Consider the following 21,261-nt stretch of genomic DNA (forward strand, 5'->3'; position numbering starts at 1 on the left):
TGTCTTTACTTTGTAAGATATATTATGTCTTTGTGTTCTAAATAACAATTAATATAAAGCTAAAAAGAAATAATTACTTCAGACAAAAACATGTAATAACAAAGTGAGCTGCAGTTGAAGTAAAATGGTCTCAGGGTTTCAAAATCATGCAGAGGAACAAAACAAGCAAGCAGAAACACAATCCATATCATTTTGCAAGGGAAACTACTTAAGAACTGTAAGTTGTGGGCAGGGATAGCTATTGTTAAAACATATATTTTATTCAGACTAAAAGAAAACTAAAATGACAGCAAATCAAAATCAATACATTTATAACATGAAAAATGTTTCTTCTGTACATTATCTAAAGTAAAACATATATATAAATTAATACTACAATAAGTATCGCAAATTCTTTATATATTTCCAAGTAAAATTTCAAGAGGATAAAGCAATTAACAACCTACATGTGTAGCCATGTAAAGCAAAGGATGCAGAACTATTAAAAGCCTGAGGTGGTTTATTTTACACTTGTGACCTCTCAATCAGTTAAAATTCAGAGAACATCATGCACTGTAAATAATTTTCCTGTAAAATAACAGTAAAGAGCTGGCAGCAGAGACGCCTGTAATATATTGTAATTTTTACCGTATTCATCTGTAAAATAATTGTACAGTAGTAGACTGTAAACCAGAAATACGGTATTGTCCTGAATTTCCACAGTAGATAATACAATAGCTAAATTTAGCAGTTTCCTAAAATATCAGTCTTAAATACAATCAATATTAGGTCTTCATTATTCTCGGGGCTATAGGCAATTGCATTATTGTGAATAATGTGCAAAATAAGCAATAAAATATTAGAGAATCAGAAAGATTTATTTCAAAAAGAAATATCACCATGAACTGAACTGAATATTACATAAGAACATTCAACAAGCAAGCATATTTTAAAATAGTCCAGTGAATTAGGTTACTCAAAACTCAACAAGATTTATATATATTATGTTTTTTTCTGCTGTTTGTGAAAATGCAGATTATTCAGAATTGAGAACATTTGGGAAACAACATTTTGAAAAAGTGCATTGATGCCATTTTGAAACTATTACAGTACAGTTAGAACATTTTGACTATGCGTCTATAATATGAATCAAAAACAACATTTAGGGAAGAAACTGTTCTGTTATAGGAACATGTGCCAGTGTAAGCTTGCAACTTGCAGTTTACTTCTAAAATAGTCCTGTGAGGTACTGAAGTTTTATGTTTTTACGTCTTAAAATAGTCCTGTGAGGTAGGTTTGTGTTTTTACTTCTTAGTTCCGGTGGGAGTCTGGGTGGATGTGAACGGCCCTGATTCAAGTCTTGTGGATCCAGGAGGGACGAACATCAGTTTGTTAGTTCCTCTGTAGCATTATTCTAGTGTTGCCACTGTCAAACAATGACAAACAAATATTATACAATCAGGAATGAACAACATACTCTTCAAACTAATAAAGCCTATAAAGCTAATAATACCAGTTCTCTTGTTTAATGTGACAATGCCAGACTGTCAAAACAACACATTGACAGAGAGCAAGTTAAGGAGAACTCACTGATCTATATGAAGTCCCATTCAAAGTCAAGGAGGTTCTTCAGTAGCATGGACTCGTGTGTTGACTGCAGAAGACTTCTTCTGGACGATCACACCTTTCTTCTTGGAGACAATCTTGCCTCTTTTGGCCTTTGTCCCTCTCTCTGGATTTATGCCATGAAATCAAAATAGTGTAACATCAGAGTGGGGTTACAATGACATACTCTTTTGTTTACATTCAATTAAATTTAATCAATTGTTTTTTTGTCTTCATTGCACAAATGGAGTGGACCTGAATGACAATAAAGTGACATCAAAAAGGAATTATAATAAAGCCTTAGGCCAATGAAATACCCTATGTGTATACGTATGTGTTGTGGCTTCAGATTACCATTTTATGCTAAAAAATACAAACACATTAATTTAGTTGTCTATAACCATATAATGATGTCATGGAATGAAGGGTTTTTTACCTCTGACTGAATTCAAGAGTACAGGCTGCCTCATCTTGATACTGAAGGTTGAATATGTAGTAGATTGCAAACACAGCAGCAAGTCCTGTTGCAAATGTTGGTCTGATACCCTCAGAGATTACACGGCCTTCGGGGGCAATCCTCCAACTGTGACTTGCCCTGTTCCACCTGGAACTTCAAGTCATAGAAACATGAGAATGTATCTCACCTTATATAAACATTTGTTAACTCAAGATGAAAGACCAATATGCTTTATAATGTGTCTATCAAAGGATCTAAATGAAATGTATAGCATGAAGTATCAGCCAAGGACTTGCAGGAAGGCTAAGAGTTGCCTCAATGTCAGCTGCTGTGGCATACACCTGTAGGGAATAAATACATACATGCAACATTTTTAAGATGAAAAGTTATAAACAGTAAACAGTGAAAGAAAAAAAAACCTACATCTGCAAAAAGGATCAGTCTTGATTACAGTAAAATATATCAAGCAGGAAGATCTTTCTGGCTGCTTTTTAGCGCCACTGTGAAATGTTTAACCTTAACTTAAGCTGGATTCACACTACAACATTTTCGGCCCGATTTTACAACGTGTGGACTGTACTGACCAGAGTAGAACCAAAAAATCAGCAAAGGACCTCTCTCCAGCGATGCTGACTCCAGGCTAGCGTGCTGTATGTTTTTAGCAGGAGGGAGGGAGAGCTAGCAGGGAGCTCGTCTGTGGAAGCAAATCGTTACCATATTTCAAATGAAAAAGCATTTCTGAAAATGCTTTTTCATTTTGAGAATGTGGCTGCATTGTTTGACTCATAAATAAAATTAGTAATCAATCATCCTATTTGCATTTTCATTTTCTTCTTTAAGACGGCTCATTCTTTCACTTAATTCAAATGGAAATGAAAAAGACATTTGTGATTTATTTTTCAAAATATGTCCCAGTAAATAGATACCAAAATTCAATATGAAATGTAAAATTTTAAAATGAAAAAGCATTTTCAGAAATGCTTTTTCATTTGAAATATGGTAACGATTTGCTTCCATACTCGTCTTCTTTAATACACGTTTCTCTTTTCTGTGAGAAAGTAAAACAGTCAGATGATCTGACAGTAATCCACAGGTCGTTCACGCTGCTGTTTTCGCTTAATTAATGATGCTAATTAGGCTATGCAAAACGGCGCTAGCGACTAGTTAGTTGCAATATTAAGATGAGGAAAGAAAAACCACAGCTGATGCAAAACGGTTTAACAAATCATATACAGAGTAGGGAAAACTAGCATTAGCCATTTTCTGTTTCAAATGGAAAAGTAAAACCCTATAGCTAAGCCTTGAGGATTCGAGTGTCTCTTTTACCGAGATAGATTAATTCTGTTAAGTCATTGTAAAACACACTTCATTAAAAGTTAACAAAGAAAGAAAGAAAATAAGATTTTGATGAACTTACAGTTTAGATGCAAGACCAAAGTGTTGGTGATGAAGACCAATTGTGTGTCCTGTTGCATCGTGTCGTGTTTCTTCTGGTAAATTTTCAAAAATACTGTAGTGTCCAGTAATTTAAAACAGTTGCATACTGTTTACAACTTCTATACTGTTGCTCCAAGTTAAGAAGCCCACAATGCATTGCTAACTGCAATACTAAACTGTTAAACATGAAAATAGCATTTTACTGTTGAAAATTGGCTGTAAATTTACAGCAGTTGCTTACAGTGTGGTCATTAAAAGAAATATTTCATCACATTTTGTTGCCAGAAACCATAAAAGTCTTATGAGTTCTAATATCAGTAATTCACAACTTTTGGATGCAGGCCTTTATAATTTGCATGACCAAATATGGAGTGTTGACAGACCTGTATTGAAACAGTGTCTAACACGTCTGCAAGTCGGACAATCAATGTAAAGACTGGTGAGATGCAACTGAGGTGAATTCCCAGGTCCTTCATTGACTCGGGTGCATCATCGACCCGACTCGTCTGCTTCTCTGCGGACATGGAGCAAGACCATGTGTGATACAACCCAAAACATGGTAACCTGTGCCTTGCCAGGGCAAAGCTGGAGGAAACTCTAGAGGAGGCCTGACATGCAAACTGGTTATCCAACTTGGGTACAGGAACAAACAGCTTAATTGGAGCATATGGGAGCAGGTTCCCTCCAAAGTTGTCCTCAGGATAGCTGACGCTCAGCCTCACAGTTTTATTAAATGATTAGAGGTCCTGGGTAAGTACAAAGAAGTCCAACTTGCTGGCTTAGAACTGGACGGGTAATGCGAGCTGCCCAACGGTCAACATTTGGTAAGCAAAACTAGTGCTGCATCAACCTACTACCAAAAATTGGATTGTTCTTTTTAACAGAAGAAACTTTCTAACTGAAAACTAAGGATTGGATGTATTACCACCTATTGCAACAACACAGCCAAGATAGAGTGAGTAGTTTTACTTTTCCCAAAGGTCCTGTATGCTGGGAAAGTGTGTGAGTGTCGTGAAAGAAAATAGGTGAAGAGAAACACCAAAATCAGTGTTTTTCTATAGAAATGACGTCTTGCCACAGCAATTTGAAACTTGTTGTAAAGAATGTTGACCTCAAAGAAAGTAATGAGGGCAAAATACAGGAATGCCAGGACAACTAATAGAGGAACCAAATTTTTTTGTGCCTGAGCCAAATTAATAATATAGTACCTTATTGAAGGGATTTAATTAAATAAAAAATTAAATAAATATATACATTTCAGTATTATAACTTCTCTCCTTCACCTAATGAGTAGCAAACGATTGAAATTACTTTTTAGGGCCAAACTGAGAAAAAATGAACTGTGGACAGACTGTTGGGTGTGACAAATGGTCTCCTCGGAATATTATTTTGACAGCTCCATTACTATAATGATTAAAGCACTACAAGTAAAACCTGGACTGTGTATGTGTAGAAAGGCATGACTGTCAACTGCTTCCATTCACTGCTGATTTGTTTTACACAGTCACTGCACGGCTCCCTAATATAAACTATTCTGATGGCTTTCAGAATCAGCTTTATTGTGAAGTTCGTACATACAACAAACAAGCAATTTGACTCTGGTACACTTTGCTCTCTGGGTTTCTTTTTTGTTTTTTTGTGTCATAAGATATATTCAGCATATATCCTTCTGTCCATACATACATATATACAATATACACATATAAAAAGGTGGATTTGCAACTTCAGTATGAGGTTGTTTGGTACTCTATTAAATGTTCATCAGAGAAACAGCCGGGGGGAAGAAACTGTCTCTGTGGCAGCTGGTTTTTGTAAACGGTGCTCTGTAACAATGGCCTGAAGGTAAAACTCTAAAGTTTATGTGCAGGGTGTGTGGGGTCTGCAGAGATTTTTCCAGTTCTTTTTCTGACCCTAGACCTGTATAAGTCCTGGATGGAGGGAAGGTCAGCCCTGATTATTCTCTCTGCCGACCTGATTATTTGTTGCAGTCTGGACCTGTCCAGTTTTGTGGATGAACCAAACCACACTGAGATGGATAAAGACAGGACAGACTGAATGATGGCAGTGTAGAAGATGACCAGCAGCTCCTGTGGAAGGTTGAACTTCTTGAGTTGCCTCAGGAAGTACAGTCTCTGCTGGGCCTTCTTCCGAACAGTGTCTATGTGTGAAGACCATCTCAGGTCCTCAGAGATGGTGGTTCCTAAGAACCTGAAGTGGTCCACGGCTGACACGGTGTTGTTGAGGATGGTGAGCGGGGTGTATGGGGATGGTGTTCTCTGAAAGTCCACCACCATTTCCACAGTCTTGAGTGGGTTGAGTTCCAGATAGTTCTGACAACACCAGTGTACCAGCCGATCCACCTCCTGTCTGTATGCAGACTCATCACCGTCCTGGATCAGTCCAATCACAATGGTGTCGTCTGCAAACTTCAGGAGTTTCACGGATGAGTCCGATGAGGTGCAGTTATTTGTGTACAGAGAGAAGAGGAGTGGGGATAGAACACACCCCTCGGGGGCACCAGTACTTATTGATCTGGATCGGGAGAAGATGATCCCCAGTCTCACCTGCTGCTGTCGGTCTGTCAGGAAGCTGTTGATCCACTGACAGGTGGAGTCTGGGACGTTGAGCTGTGTGAGCTTCTGGTGGAGGATGTCTGGTATGATGGTGTTGAAGGCCGAGATGAAGTCTACAAACAGGATCCTGGCTATCCTGGCGTACGTCCCTGGGTGGTCGAAGCATCACCAGTAGAAAGGTTGTTCTTTAGCTTCTCACTGTAGCTTCTCTTGGCTGCTTTGATCTCCTTTGTTAGTTTGTTCCTGTCCTGCCTGTACCGTGCCTAATCTCCACTGCTGTGAGCTTCTTCCTTTTCCCTGCGCAGATTCCTGAGATGTAGAGTAAACCATGGCTTGTTATTCCCGAAGGTGCCGAAGGTTTTGGTCTGCACACACATGTCCTCACAGAAACTGATGTATGATGTCACCACATCAGTGAGTTGGTTGAAGTCAATGGCTGAAGTTTCAAAAACAGTCCAGTCTGTGCATTCAAAGCAGGCCTGTAGCATCTGCTTTGATTCCTCAGTCCACTTCTTAACAGTGTGAACCATGGGTTTGGAAGCTCTTACTCTCTGTCTGTAGGTTGGGATGAGGTGGAAGAGAATGATCCGAAAAACCCAGAGCAGAATTACAATTACTGTCACAAGCTGTCATTCGCCACTGGAGAGCTACAGGCAGACTGGCCTTGCTAGGTCCCTAGCTGCTCCCTCTCAGATAAAATTTCACCTTCCTTCCTCCTCATCAGTGGACAAATTACCAAATAAACCTTCTTTATATGTTTATATTTAAGCTGGAGACCCAAATCACTACTTTATTCCTGGGTGGCCACTGCGTTAATTTTGGTCATTGAGATAATTATTACTATCATGAGCTCAAAAGGTCTTAACATATACCTTTTGGAGGATTTTGTGTGTGGTTCTGGGTAATCCACATTTTACAAGACCTTCACCCATCTTCATAGACAACGTGGATGTTCAATAAGTTATCATTTAAAACTGGCAGCAAACTAGACCAACGATGGCAACACCAATAAGTAAAGGTAAAACTGTAGTAGGAGAAAATCAGAAAGAAAGCAAATAACAGCAACCACCTAACAAAGAATGATTTGGTAAGCAGGCCAAGGTCACAAAAGGTCTCTGGAACACCACAAAAAAGAATGAAAAAAAGTATATTAAACAGGATATCTTAAAATATAAACTCAGGTGTCAGGAAATGTAATCAGCCAAATTAGGGCCCAGATGTTTGAAAAAAAAATTTTGGGATGAAATACAAGTTAAATACGCAAATCAAGTTTGTAAATTTTAAAAATATGTGTGTGCAGTAAAAAAAATATCTTGCTTTGATTGTAGAGCAATAGCTGTTCTTCTGTTGACAGTAGGCAGGAGAGCGCCAGGGATCGATGGGTTCAGCAGCAGATGGAGGAGGCGATAAGACATCTGCCGACAGACCTGGAGGTTCTGCCGTCTTCACTGCTGCTGGAGCAGATGGAGCGTGAGGCGGCCCAGTGCCGGAGGGTTCGGGAGGGCTGTTCTTTCCCTCTGCCTCAACTCCGACGTTCCCTTCCTGCTCCCGTACCGGCAGCAAAACCGTCATCTTCCTCCCGCCGCAAGAAACGTCGGCGCGGCGTGGAGCACCTTCCTGTGGTTCAGCTGGTGAGGAGGTGGTTCCCTGCCAGCCGACGTGAGGCCTGCAGCAAATATTTCCGCATCCTCGTCTGCCATAGCACTGTCTCCCAGGCTCGCTGCAGCTCCGCCCATGCCGTCTTCGCTCGCTCCAGCCCGATGTTCTGAGGCAACACCTGACGAGCTGGAACAGCGTTTAAGGTTCAGGCCAAATCAAGAGCTTCAGGAAGACCAGCCTCATGCATTCCTCTCCTGAGCTGATGGAGAGGATCAGGCAGATGGAGAGGGATTATGAAACGGCAGTAAGGCAGTTTTGCTGCCGTCCTCCTTCACCCACACCAAGCCACATGAGCGGTGCTGCAGCTCAGTCCACGTCATGTCTCCAGAACGGTGCTACTGCTTCTGCAGAGCAGCCCACGCCAGGTCTCCAGAGCGCTGCTGTAGAGCAGCCCACATCATGTTTCCAAACTGCTGCTGCTGCTGCCGCAGAGCAGGCCACGCCAGGTCTACAGCCTGCTGCAGAGTTTCCGGAGGGGCCCGTGGGCGGGCTGCCTCCACAACCAGGTCCTGAGCACCTTCATGCTTTCCTCTGGGGGATGCTCACGGAACTCAGGCCAGACACCCCACAGCCTGAACCTCCTCCACATGCTGCAGAGGACGTCGTAAGAGGGGCGCCTCGGCTGAAGTCATCGAGGGTCCCGGCGACGCCTCAGCCCCTGCTCACGCCACTGAGGGTTTTGTCCTCGTTCTGGCTTCTAAATCCAGAGACGAGGGGTTCGAGGAGGAAGCGCCGCCGGACCCTGTCTCTGGGGAGTTCAAGGAGCAGGTTGTCCTCGTTCTGGTCTCCGAGGGTTCCCCAGACTCTGTTCCTGTCTCCGGCGGTCCCGTTGGCTCCGTTCCTGTCTCTGAGGGTTCGCCAGACTCCACGCCTGTCTACGAGGCGCCTGGCTCCAAGCCTCTGGAGTTCCACAGAGTTTCTGGGGGGCCCTCTACGCTCCATGGTCGGCCTCCTGATCTGCCGCACCGAGTGTCCGCTACTCTGCTTGGTCGGCCTCCTGACCAACCTGCAGGTTCCCGCCGCCCCGGTCTACGTCTCTGCCGATCTCCAGGTCTTCGCCGCCGTCGCCGGCTGATCAGGCCTCTGAGTAGGGGGTCCTGGACTCCTCATGAACTCTGTGCCTGCTCGGGATGCCCCCCTGGTGGCCCGCCTGAACTCTGTGCGTGTTTCTGGCATCCTGCCGAGGCCCCCACCGCCCATCCTGCGTGGGTTGTTTTTGTTTCTGCCTCTTAGAGTGAGTTTTTGTTTTTTAGTCATTAAATCCTTATCACTTACCAACATGCTGCCTGCTAGTCTGCATTCTGGGTTCCTCCGTTGCTCAAGTCCTAACAGGGACACAGCAGACACATGATACATGGTTTACAAGACATTTTACAAAAATCTGAAAAGTGTGGTGTGCATTTGTATATAGGTCCCATTTACTCTGACACCCCTAAATAAAACCCAGTGCTACCAATTGTCTTTTTAGGTCATAGCTTTTTAGATCTTAGAAAGTAAATAAATAATGTGTAATTTAATCTCATTACAACTACAGCTGTTCCCTGAAGACTTCAAAGGTTTCTCAGAGAACATTAGTGAACAAACAGCATCACAAAAACCAAGAAACACAGAAAGGTCAGAGAGAAAGTTGTAGAGAACTTAAAAGCAGGGTTAGGTATTAAAACAATATCCCCAGCTTTAAACGTCTCACTGAGCCTTCAATCAATCATCTGATAATAGGAGTATGGCTCCACTGCAAATCTACTACGATATTGTCATCCATCTAAACTGACAGGTTTGGTATAAAAAAGCAGCCAAGAGGTCTATCACAAGTCTGATGAAGCTACAGAGATCCACTGTTAAGGAGGTAGAATCTGTCGACAGGACAAATATTAATTGTGCATTCCACAAATCTGGCTTTGGGGATGCTTTTCTTCAACAAAAAGAAGAAAGTTGGTCAGGGTTGACGGGAAGATCACTTGACCTAAACACAGGTGCAATCCTGAAAGAGAACTTGTTAGACAAAGATATGTACACATAGCTACAATAGAATGGTTTGGATCAAAGCATAATTATGTGTTAGAATTGCCTAGTCAAAGTACAGATCTAAATCCAGTTGAGAATCTTACCACGGAAATCCCAAAGTGCAAAACAAAAAACAGTTTTATAGCCATCATCAGAAATCTCCAGTGCCACTTGTTACCCTTACCTCAAAGATTATGAAAAAAGTGTTTTTAAAGGTTCATAGATAATATTGTTTTATTAATGGTTACACTGTGGTTTGTAAAATTAGTTTTAGTCTTTTTAGAAAATAGTTTAAATGTGTTTTGATGCTGCTTTTAGTCACTACTAATAGTAAAGCCATTATGAAGATACAGCCTGGCTTCTGACACACTTATCAGAGAAATTAATAGTCCACACTGCGTAAGTTTAGCCTCCGGTATGTTCAGCTGTCCATTTTCAGCGGGTTAACCACCCTGACTTCCAGCTAAGACTCACAACAGAGCACACTGCAGCTGTTTAGTTAGAGTTTGTGCAGGATTTTCAAAGACAAGAGTTGTGGTGAGTGTTTGGAAAGTCATCTAGCAGTACGTATCAAGGTACATATAAAGAGAATGCAAGTCGTGGTAATTATATACCAACACTGAGGTGAGAAATAACGGGTATGAGCGCAGAGGAGGAATCAGTGGCTCCGACACCGCCCACCTGCGGTCTGTTGGGCCTTCTGCTGAAGAACAGGCATCCCACTGGAGCTGTCAATGAGGTCTGGCCCGACCTGTTCATCGGGAACGCGTAAGTGACATTCTCACTCCAGTGAATATGCTGATCCGATTGTGAAACTGTTTATGCAAACAAGTCGCGTGTTTGAGCAACTGATGGGACAATTATAGAAAAATCTGTACATTTGAGTCACCAGTGATGCATTTATGCAAACATATGCTGTCAGAGATGGCTGTAGTTGAGAAAAGACAGCTAAAAATCACAGTCCTTCCATGATCTTTGGTTCTATTTACAGGGCGACAGCTCAGGATAAGACTCTTCTACAGAATCTGGGAATAACACACGTGGTTAATGCTGCAGATGGTCCACAGCACATTGACACCGGGCCACGTTTCTACAAAGACACCAACATACTGTATCATGGAGTAGAAGCAACGGACTGTAGAGGTTTTGACTTGAGCCCGTTTTTCTCAGAGACTTCTGATTTCATTCACAGAGCTCTGAGTCAGAAAGGTACGATTCAGTCAAACCACATCAGAAAGGATGAGTGGAGGTAACTCATGAAGCATAAATGTGACGCATCACCAAGATGGATTAGATGTCAACAAAATCTGCAAAATTATGACTAAATACTGCACAAATCTGTTGCTTTCTTACTTTAGAAGAGATAATATTACTTAATAAGACTAAACAGTCAGATGCCTCCTGTATTTTGGAGTTTCCAGTTTAATGATTTATGTGAAAAATAATTTTGAGCTTACGTTTTACTACATCTGATATTAAAATCAATATAAAAACAATTTCAGTAAAGGGTTCATAATTTATTCTCCATTTGTAATAACAGTTTGTTGATCAAAAATGGACCATTTTTGGCAACCTGTGGTGTGAATATAAATTATTGATGGCGGTATTGAATTCCAGGATCTAGATTAAGGAAAAATGTAAACAATACAATATCACTGTAACTGTATACCTTGTATTATTGAACCGTTAAAAAGCTCACAGTGCTTTGCAAAAGTTGCATTGGGATTTTCTGATGTACGTGAAGTAGAGTTTAATAGTTATGTATAATGAAAATAAAGGATGGTTTTTAAACTGTGGCATGCGCTGGCTTTAACCCCCACCCGACTCGGCAGATGTAGAGACTGAAATTTTTGTTCATTGTTCATTCTTTGCAAAATAGCTCAAGCTCAATCAGATTGGATAGGGAGCAGATGAAAAAATTAAGGGTAAATTAAGTCTTGCTATAAATTCCCACTTAGACTTGTGCCTAGGCTTTGACTGGGCCATTTTCCATGAGGTCCAGATTTGTGAAGTGCAGAACTAATAGTTTTCCTGCCAACAGACTATCCCACCTGAGCTGTGCAACCCGTGCAGCTCCTCCAGAGTTGTCATGAACCACTTGGCTGCTCTTAGGCTAACTCTATCCTTGCCCAGCCTGTCAGTTCAGGTGGAAAGGCATGCCCTGGTATGTTTGTATTTGCTCCATGCCATGTCTGTTAACGGAGGATGGACTGAACAGAGCTTTGTAAAATGTTTAAACCTTCAGATATTGTTTTCTAACCTAAACCTGCTTCAAACGTCTCCACAACTTTCTCCCTGATGTGTCTCATGTGTTCACTGGTTTTCATGGTACTGTTTATTCCTTATGGTTCTCTAACAAACCTCTGACATTAAGTTACACACAAGTGGACTCTTAATTGACTTCTGAATGCAGTTGGTTCCACTGGACTTTATTTATGAGTGTTAAAGTAAAGGGGACTGAATACAAATGCATGCTAAACTTTCCATGCTAAACCTTTAAGATATGTATTTGTAAAGAAAATGGGAAAACATGTATCCTTTTCCCTCCTCTAACATTATATATTGGTCTATCACACAAAGTCCCAGTAAAATACACTGAGGATTTTGGTAGTAATGTGAGAAAATGTGAAAATGAGCACTTTTCAACAAATTCTATATTCTGTCGTGATGTATAAATCGCTCAAAAACACAAATAATCCCATTAAATCCAGCAAAATAAGCAATATCTGCGCTGTTCTCTCTATTCTCTGTGCAGGTAAGGTGCTTGTCCACTGTGCTAGGGGAATCAGCCGCTCAGCTGCCCTTGTGCTTGCCTTCCTCATGATCAAAGTGGGTCTTACCCTGGTGGAGTCTGTGGAGGTCGTTTGCACGAGCAGAAACATCCTCCCGAATGTCGGATTTCTGAACCAGCTCTGTGAGCTGGACTCAACTTTAGCTTTGCAAAGAAGAAAAACATAACACATGGAGGTGGAGAGAATGTGTGGATGATGATGGCCTAAAGGGAGCTTCCTCTTCATGCATCCTTAATATTCTTTGGAATGCAAAACAGAATGGTTCAGTGTGGAGTCTGTTTTTCAACTGTGCCGTTCAACATGTTTTTCAATACCTTCTGAAAATGATGACTGTAACTCTGCAAACAATTTCACAGCATTACAGAAAGGGTTATTAGATAGCATGATGGAAGGCTTGACAGATGTGTGTAAAATATCTGTAAATTAACAACTTTTGTGAATGGAATAGAATATCCTGTATTGTAATTTTCACAAATATAACAATACATGTCTAAAGTTAGTGAAGAACAACAAGAAAAAATATTTCTGTGCTGTGATGTATTTTACTGGGATTTAATGAGATTGCCCAGCCCAAAGTTGTGCATCACTGTAAAGTAAAAGAAAAGGCTTCAGAGGTTAGTGAACATTAGTGAACAAACAGAATAATGCAGGGATCTGTCTGCATTAGATCCCTGATCTGATGCACACAGATCAGGGAGAACGTTGTGGAGATGTTCATAGCTTGGTTAGGTTATAAAATAACATTAAAGCCTCGAACATCTCACTGGAACTCTGTTCAATCCATCATCTGAAAATGGAAAGAGGATGGCACAACTGCAAACCTAGAGGTCCACGTTAACTCTGGAGAAGCTGAGAAGAGATCCATGCACCTTTGGTCCTGAGTAGAGCTGAGAATATGTTTACCGTAGCACTTTTAGACATGCACTCCACAAGTCTGGCTTTTATTGAAGAAAGGCAAGGAGAAAGCCATTGTTAAAAGGAAGCCATGATCTGTCTCATTTGCATGCAGGGGACCCAGCAAACATGTAGAAAAAGGTGTTCTGGTCCGACTTTGCCAAAACATCACTTTTTAGCCTCCGTGCAAAATATTGTCTAGCAAAAAAACTGGAACTGGAAAACTGGAACATCATCTTGAACACACCAGCCCCACAGCAAAACATGGTGGTGGCAGCATCTTGGTGGGGGATGCTTTTCTTCAATTGGGACAGGAAAGTTAGTCAGAGTTGATATGATGATGGATGAAGCTTTAGTCCTGAATGAAAACCTGATCGTGGCTACCCAACACTTCAAGCGGGACAATGACCCTAAACATGCAGCCAGAGCTACAATGGAATGGTTTCAAAGAATATTCACAAGTTAGAATGGTCCAGTCAAAGTCCAGACCTAGATCCAATTGAGAACTGGTTTTAATAGAAACTATCCACCTAATCTAAAGAGCATGAGCTGTTTTTCAAATGAAAATGGGCAAAGGTTTTAGTCTCTAGATGTACAAAGCTGGGAGAGACATACCCAAAAAAGACTTGAAGCTGAAATTGCAAGTGGTTCCATGTAGCATTGACTCAAGGGGGTGATTACAAATGCACTCTGCAATTTACAGATATTAGTAAAAAAAAAAAACATGCACAATTTGTGTGAAAAGGTTCAAGAGGTATGAATACTTTCCCAAGTCACAGTAACATTTGCCATGTTTTGCATGCACTCAAAATATCTCAACATGCAGTCCTCATGATCTGAATACCTGCAATGTTTGAAGACATCAAGCAGAAAAACAGATGATTGTCAGGGAAAATTTCCCTTGATGCATCTCAAATCTACACAACATCGATCCTTTAGGGATAGTGTCTAAAACACACCACCATCAGTATCAACTGCCAAGACCCCTGCTGAACTGAAACAACACAGAAACAGCTTCTGCCTATAAATAAACAATGCCCCACTTTAAGTATTCACTTCAGTCCAGTGAAGTATGGTTAAAACTGTAAAATGTCTAAAAAGGCTTGATGCAAAATGACAAAAAATATGCTATCATGGTTCTGAGAGAGTATACAGATTCAGGTCAGACTTTTGAAAGTGAGATGAAAAGCCAAAGCCATCTTAATAAGAAATGCTCTCCAGAGCTCGCTGGGAGAAAGATGCTGTCAAAATAAAAGGAATTGGATATCACAGGTTTAATGATTTCATTGTCAGAATGAATGATGGCAGGGTATGAAGATATGAGGGGGGGAAATAAAGGGGGCCTGATGGTGTGAAAACTCAGTCTGACATCTTAGCAGCTTCATTCCGCCTTCCTGCAACACAACCATCACCACGCTCCCACTTTTGGGGGCTCACGTTTAGATCTCTGAATGGACCATGCATATCATATAATGGGGAATCAAAGGCATTTGCCATCCCAGCGAAAAATCTCATCTGTCGAACCGTCCGACACGTTTCAGCTCTAGCCAATGGCCCCCTGAGAGGCTGCGGGAGATGCAGAACATCCTTAAGGGGTGTTGTAAGGCTGCACTTACACGCTTTCTCACAGCATCTGAAGATACGCAGAAAGGCTAAGAGAGACTGACGCGATTTCGAGGAGCGAAGGCTCAGAGTGCCCTGTTCACTCTGTTGCATGTGGGTATCCTCTGGCAAGCTCAGTGTTTGGATAAGCACAGCTTGCTGCCAGCAGCGGAGATTAAAGTCATGTGTTTAGATGTGGATGGCAGCGACTGGCTGGGTAGAAAACTTTTCCCACAGGCTGGAAAACATGGCAGCTAAGGTCAGGGGGCCTGCCACATCACAGTCCTAAAAATATCCTCTGCATTTGATGCCCCGTCACAGAGGAGGTTACACAATCTGCACCCAGAACTAACCCTTGCCGCCGCGTTCTGCCTTGAAGCAAGCTGGCAGAGGGATGAAAACAAAGGTTCTTCATGTCTCAGTGAGTTGAGCTGGAGATGCACGTTGAAGATAAAAACCAAAAAGTGTGCTTTTTCATGACTTCAGGCAATGAAACCATGTGTGGAAAGAAGCCATGGTAATAAAAATGGCTTCTCATAAGTCAAAGAGCCGAGCAAAGATAAATGTTACAAAAGCAGCAGAGGAGTCCAGCACAGCGGACGATTATGTCACACCTGGGGGCTACGAGCTGGAGAAAATCCTCAACCGTGGGAGCGTGGCTTACACTCATGTCAACGAGGTTTGGCCTAACGTCTACATTGGAGATGAGTGAGTAAAAAGAGCACCAAACAGTCTAAAAATAGAAAGTGCTGTGAAAATTTATTCCGCTATTGCTTTTTTTTTTTTCTCACACTTATCTTTTACCATCATCAAATAAATTCAAATATCAACATTTGTTATGTGATAAATAAAAATAGAAGAAATCTGTAAGAGAATTGTTAATGAGTTGATTTCTCTCCCACTTTGATATGAAAATCCATAACAGGGCCTAAATACAGGTCCTTCTCAAAATATTAGCATATTGTGATAAAGTTCATTATTTTCCATAATGTCATGATGAAAATTTAACATTCATATGTTTTAGATTCATTGCACACTAACTGAAATATTTCAGGTCTTTTATTGTCTTAATACGGATGATTTTGGCATACAGCTCATGAAAACCCAAAATTCCTACCAACACCAGCAGCTGACACGGCACCCCAGACCATCACTGACTGTGGGTACTTGACACTGGACTTCTGGCATTTTGGCATTTCCTTCTCCCCAATCTTCCTCCAGACTCTGGCCCCTTGATTTCCGAATGACATGCAGAATTTGCTTTCATCCGAAAAAAGTACTTTGGACCACTGAGCAACAGTCCAGTGCTGCTTCTCTGTAGCCCAGGTCAGGCGCTTCTGCCGGTGTTTCTGGTTCAAAAGTGGCTTGACCTGGGGAATGCGGCACCTGTAGCCCATTTCCTGCACACGCCTGTGCACAGTGACTCTGGATGTTTCTACTCCAGACTCAGTCCACTGCTTCTGCAGGTCCCCCAAGGTCTGGAATCGGCCCTTCTCCACAATCTTCCTCAGGGTCCGGTCACCTCTTCTCGTTGTGCAGCGTTTTCTGCCACACTTTTTCCTTCCCACAGACTTCCCACTGAGGTGCCTTGATACAGCACTCTGGGAACAGCCTATTCGTTCAGAAATGTCTTTCTGTGTCTTACCCTCTTGCTTGAGGGTGTCAATAGTGGCCTTCTGGACAGCAGTCAGGTCGGCAGTCTTACCCATGATTGGGGTTTTGAGTGATGAACCAGGCTGGGAGTTTTAAAGGCCTCAGGAATCTTTTGCAGGTGTTTAGAGTTAACTAGTTGATTGAGATGATTAGGTTCATAGCTCGTTTAGAGACCCTTTTAATGATATGCTAATTTTGTGAGATAGGAATTTTGGGTTTTCATGAGCTGTATGCCAAAATCATCTGTATTAAGACAATAAAAGACCTGAAATATTTCAGTTAGTGTGCAATGAATCTAAAATATATGAATGTTACATTTTCATCACGACATTATGGAAAATAATAAACTTTATCACAATATGCTAATATTTTGAGAAGGACCTGTATGTTTTCAGAGCAGTATAAGGTATAACAGGACATTTTTATTGACTTGCTGAAGACAGACCGCAAAGGACAAGCTCACCCTGAAAAGCCTGGGGATTACTCACATACTGAATGCAGCAGAGGGGACATGGAACAACGTGGACACTGGACCGGGTTACTACAGGGACATGGACATCGTTTACTATGGTGTGGTTGCAGAGGATGTCCCAGCATTTGACCTCAGCCAGTATTTCTTCTCTGCTGCCAAGTTCATTCAGGAGACGCTGGGAAAGCCTCAGAGTAAGACAATTTAACCAGTTTCACACAGAAAAAATACTCCCTGTATCATGCTTACTATAAGGTGTCGCAAACGTTTTCATACCTCTTGAACATTTTCCTAGTTTGTCATGTTACAACCTAAAACTTTCATTCAATTTATTGGGATTTTATTATGATAGACTAACGCAAAGTAGTTCAGAGCTGTAAAATTGTTTGTAAATAAAAATCTAAATGCTATGTGTATCATCCCGAACCATCCACGGGTGAAACATGCTGGTGGCAGCATCAGGCTGTGGAGTTGCTTTACTTCAACAGCGAAGCATAACTTGATGGGAAGATGGATGGACGTAAGTACAGGGCATACTGCAGAAGACTTGAGACTGGAGGGGAGGTTCGAGTTCCAGCAGGACAACAAACCTAAACCCCCAACCTTACCTACAATGGAATGGCTTAGATAACATATCCATGAAAGAATAGCCGAGACACAAACTCAGAATCTGTGCTCGGACTTCAAAATGTATGATCTCAGAGTAATACAGGTCCTTCTCAAAATATTAGCATATTGTGATAAAGTTCATTATTTTCCATAATGTCATGATGAAAATTTAACATTCATATATTTTAGATTCATTGCACACTAACTGAAATATTTCAGGTCTTTTATTGTCTTAATACGGATGATTTTGGCATACAGCTCATGAAAACCCAAAATTCCTATCTCACAAAATTAGCATATCATTAAAAGGGTCTCTAAACGAGCTATGAACCTAATCATCTGAATCAACGAGTTAACTCTAAACACCTGCAAAAGATTCCTGAGGTCTTTAAAACTCCCAGCCTGGTTCATCACTCAAAACCCCAATCATGGGTAAGACTGCCGACCTGACTGCTGTCCAGAAGGCCACTATTGACACCCTCAAGCAAGAGGGTAAGACACACAAAGAAATTTCTGAACGAATAGGCTGTTCCCAGAGTGCTGTATCAAGGCACCTCAGTGGGAAGTCTGTGGGAAGGAAAAAGTGTGGCATAAAACGCTGCACAACGAGAAGAGGTGACCGGACCCTGAGGAAGATTGTGGAGAAGGGCTGATTCCAGACCTTGGGGGACCTGCGGAAGCAGTGGACTGAGTCTGGAGTAGAAACATCCAGAGCCACCGTGCACAGGCGTGTGCAGGAAATGGGCTACAGGCGCCGCATTGCCCAGACCTGGGCTACAGAGAAGCAGCACTGGACTGTTGCTCAGTGGTCCAAAGTACTTTTTTCGGATGAAAGCAAATTCTGCACGTCATTCGGAAATCAAGGTGCCAGAGTCTGGAGGAAGACTGGGGAGAAGGAAATGCCAAAATGCCAGAAGTCCAGTGTCAAGTACCCACAGTCAGTGATGGTCTGGGGTGCCGTGTCAGCTGCTGGTGTTGGTCCACTGTGTTTTATCAAGGGCAGGGTCAATGCAGCTAGCTATCAGGAGATTTTGGAGCACTTCATGCTTACATCTGCTGAAAAGCTTTATGGAGATGAAGATTTCATTTTTCAGCACGACCTGGCACCTGCTCACAGTGCCAAAACCACTGGTAAATGGTTTACTGACCATGGTATCACTGTGCTCAATTGGCCTGCCAACTCTCCTGACCTGAACCCCATAGAGAATCTGTGGGATATTGTGAAGAGAACGTTGAGAGACTCAAGACCCAACACTCTGGATGAGCTAAAGGCCGCTATCGAAGCATCCTGGGCCTCCATAAGACCTCAGCAGTGCCACAGGCTGATTGCCTCCATGCCACGCCGCATTGAAGCAGTCATTTCTGCCAAAGGATTCCTGACCAAGTATTGAGTGTATAACTGTACATGATTATTTGAAGGTTGACGTTTTTTGTATTAAAAACACTTTTCTTTTATTGGTCAGATGAAATATGCTAATTTTGTGAGATAGGAATTTTGGGTTTTCATGAGCTGTATGCCAAAATCATCCGTATTAAGACAATAAAAGACCTGAAATATTTCAGTTAGTGTGCAATGAATCTAAAATATATGAATGTTAAATTTTCATCATTACATTATAGAAAATAATGAACTTTATCACAATATGCTAATTTTTTGAGAAGGACCTGTATTTGTAAAATCATGGCTCATAAAATCCCAAGAAAATATATTGGAGTTTTTGGTTATGTGGCAAAGAGTCAGGAAGAGGTGACGATGCTTTTGGACGGGACTGTAGGAGTTTATAACACATAAAAACAGGTATTTTCTACTGGTTATGTTAGGCTCCGGCTACTTTTTGTTCATCCACCTCTTCTGAGACGAACATATGTTGTGTTACATTTATTCATCTCCAGATAAACTGCTGGTGCATTGTGTGATGGGAAGGAGTCGGTCCGCCACCCTCTTTCTCGCTTACCTGATGATCTACGAGAAGATGACGGTAGTGGACGCCATCGAGCACGTAAAAAAATGCAGACGGATCATCCCCAACTGGGGCTTCCTGAAGCAGTTGAGGGAACTAGACCAACAGCTCCTGGAGGGAAGAGAAGGCTGATTCTGCTCTACGTCTCAATAAAAATCCACTTCGAAGTCAAAAGATTAGACACAAGCAGGAAACAAATCAGGTCAACTAAATTTAACAATCTGACATGGACTTCTACATTTATTTATGTCCTTGCATATAAATAAGAATAAAGGAACTTTTGGACAGCCGAATTAGTCTCTTTAATACCAAATCCTTGTACTGTAATCAAATATTCACTATGTGAGGCCATGAAAAGCCAGGCCACACCATTTGTTTTCACTGTACTGGTCCAGATAGCACCTTGATATAATTTTCAAGGAGACATCCGAGCTGTGCTTCAGATTAAAGGAGAACAATCAGGTACATGGTCAATCATAATTTATTCTTATGCTAAAATGTACAGCATTTTAAGTGACTGACAAAAGGAAAAAAGTCATAAATACAAGACTGTCATTCTGTTCGATTTGTGTGCACATAGCCAGATATTTCCCCCCCTATTCTCACCAGCAACTCTGTACAGGTACAAAGGCTACAAAAGAGCAATATTAACAAAAACACAAGTACAAGTTGCGTTTTACATGCAATCCATTAGCTTAGTTTGGTCTATTCACAGGCTCTATTCTTCTACAATTCGGTAAAATATAAATCCAACGTTTTATAAAGATAGAAAACAAATCTACACATGGAATGAAAACGTAGCTTTAAAGGCATTATGTAAAATATCAACTTTGGACTAAATGTATATCATCTTTATTGTTATTCATCATTATAATCATTTAGTTCTTTTTAAATTCTGCCACACTTCGGGACACTTTGAAATGTTTTAGATTTTTTTTTTTTTCAGGGTACAAACACTGAGATATGCTTTGTTATTTTTTGACAGAAATCAGTCTGTTTTATTAAACAGAAAGCTGCCTCAAGGAGATCTGTTACAAAAGGCTTCAGAATTATACATACATTGCAATAAAACCTCTCAAACCAAACAGAAAAACAGAAGACTAAGTTTACATGTTTTTACATTATTAGATTTAATAAAATATAGTTTCATCTTTCTCCCTGTGAAGGGAAACCTAATAAAGGCCATATATTTTTTTTTAAATGGCTTGCTATTAAGCACAACACTTGTACAGTACTACTCAATGCACTGTCACTAACAGAGACTGAAGCATGCTTTTTTATCACTTTACAAAATAAGTACAATAATTTAAATATACAAAGGCATGAGTATAGTACAAACTAATTGTCAGGACTGTTAGACAGGTACACTGAACAGCCACTATTTCCACTTGCAGCAGGCGCATTAAATGGCTTCATTTGAGGCTGCTACACTGATGAAACTTCTACGACTGAGCTCCGAACCCGCCTGGCCTAAAGACACATCAGAGACACTAACACTAATTAAATAGATTTTCATCTTAATGATGTAAGGCTTCCCATCTGGAGGAACAAAAATACTTTTTAACGT

General features: G+C 41.2%; 1 protein-coding gene and 1 long non-coding RNA gene across 3 annotated transcripts; one reads left to right on the forward strand and one right to left on the reverse strand.

Moving 5' to 3' along the window:
* Positions 1–697: 697 nt before the first annotated feature.
* LOC124875644 lies at positions 698–3,710 on the reverse strand. 2 transcript variants are annotated; one of them, XR_007040089.1, is made up of 4 exons: positions 3,459–3,710; positions 2,626–2,735; positions 2,021–2,194; positions 698–1,711 (listed from the first exon to the last, which is right to left on the reverse strand). It is a non-coding gene; the product is annotated as an uncharacterized LOC124875644 (long non-coding RNA). The 2 variants fall into 2 exon arrangements; XR_007040088.1 differs by having other exon boundaries at positions 2,021–2,382.
* A 6,465-nt stretch (positions 3,711–10,175) lies between these two features.
* LOC124875401 (dual specificity protein phosphatase 26-like) lies at positions 10,176–19,984 on the forward strand. Its single transcript, XM_047377542.1, has 6 exons — positions 10,176–10,482; positions 10,706–10,923; positions 12,470–12,669; positions 15,499–15,710; positions 17,095–17,318; positions 19,627–19,984. Exons 1-6 carry the CDS (start codon positions 10,355–10,357, stop codon positions 19,824–19,826), a joined length of 1,182 nt encoding a protein of 393 aa, XP_047233498.1. The 5' UTR covers positions 10,176–10,354; the 3' UTR covers positions 19,827–19,984.
* The last annotated feature ends 1,277 nt before the right edge of the window (positions 19,985–21,261 follow it).

The sequence above is a fragment of the Girardinichthys multiradiatus genome, chromosome 10 (assembly GCF_021462225.1).
Source record: "Girardinichthys multiradiatus isolate DD_20200921_A chromosome 10, DD_fGirMul_XY1, whole genome shotgun sequence".
Taxonomy (NCBI): Eukaryota; Metazoa; Chordata; class Actinopteri; order Cyprinodontiformes; family Goodeidae; genus Girardinichthys; species Girardinichthys multiradiatus.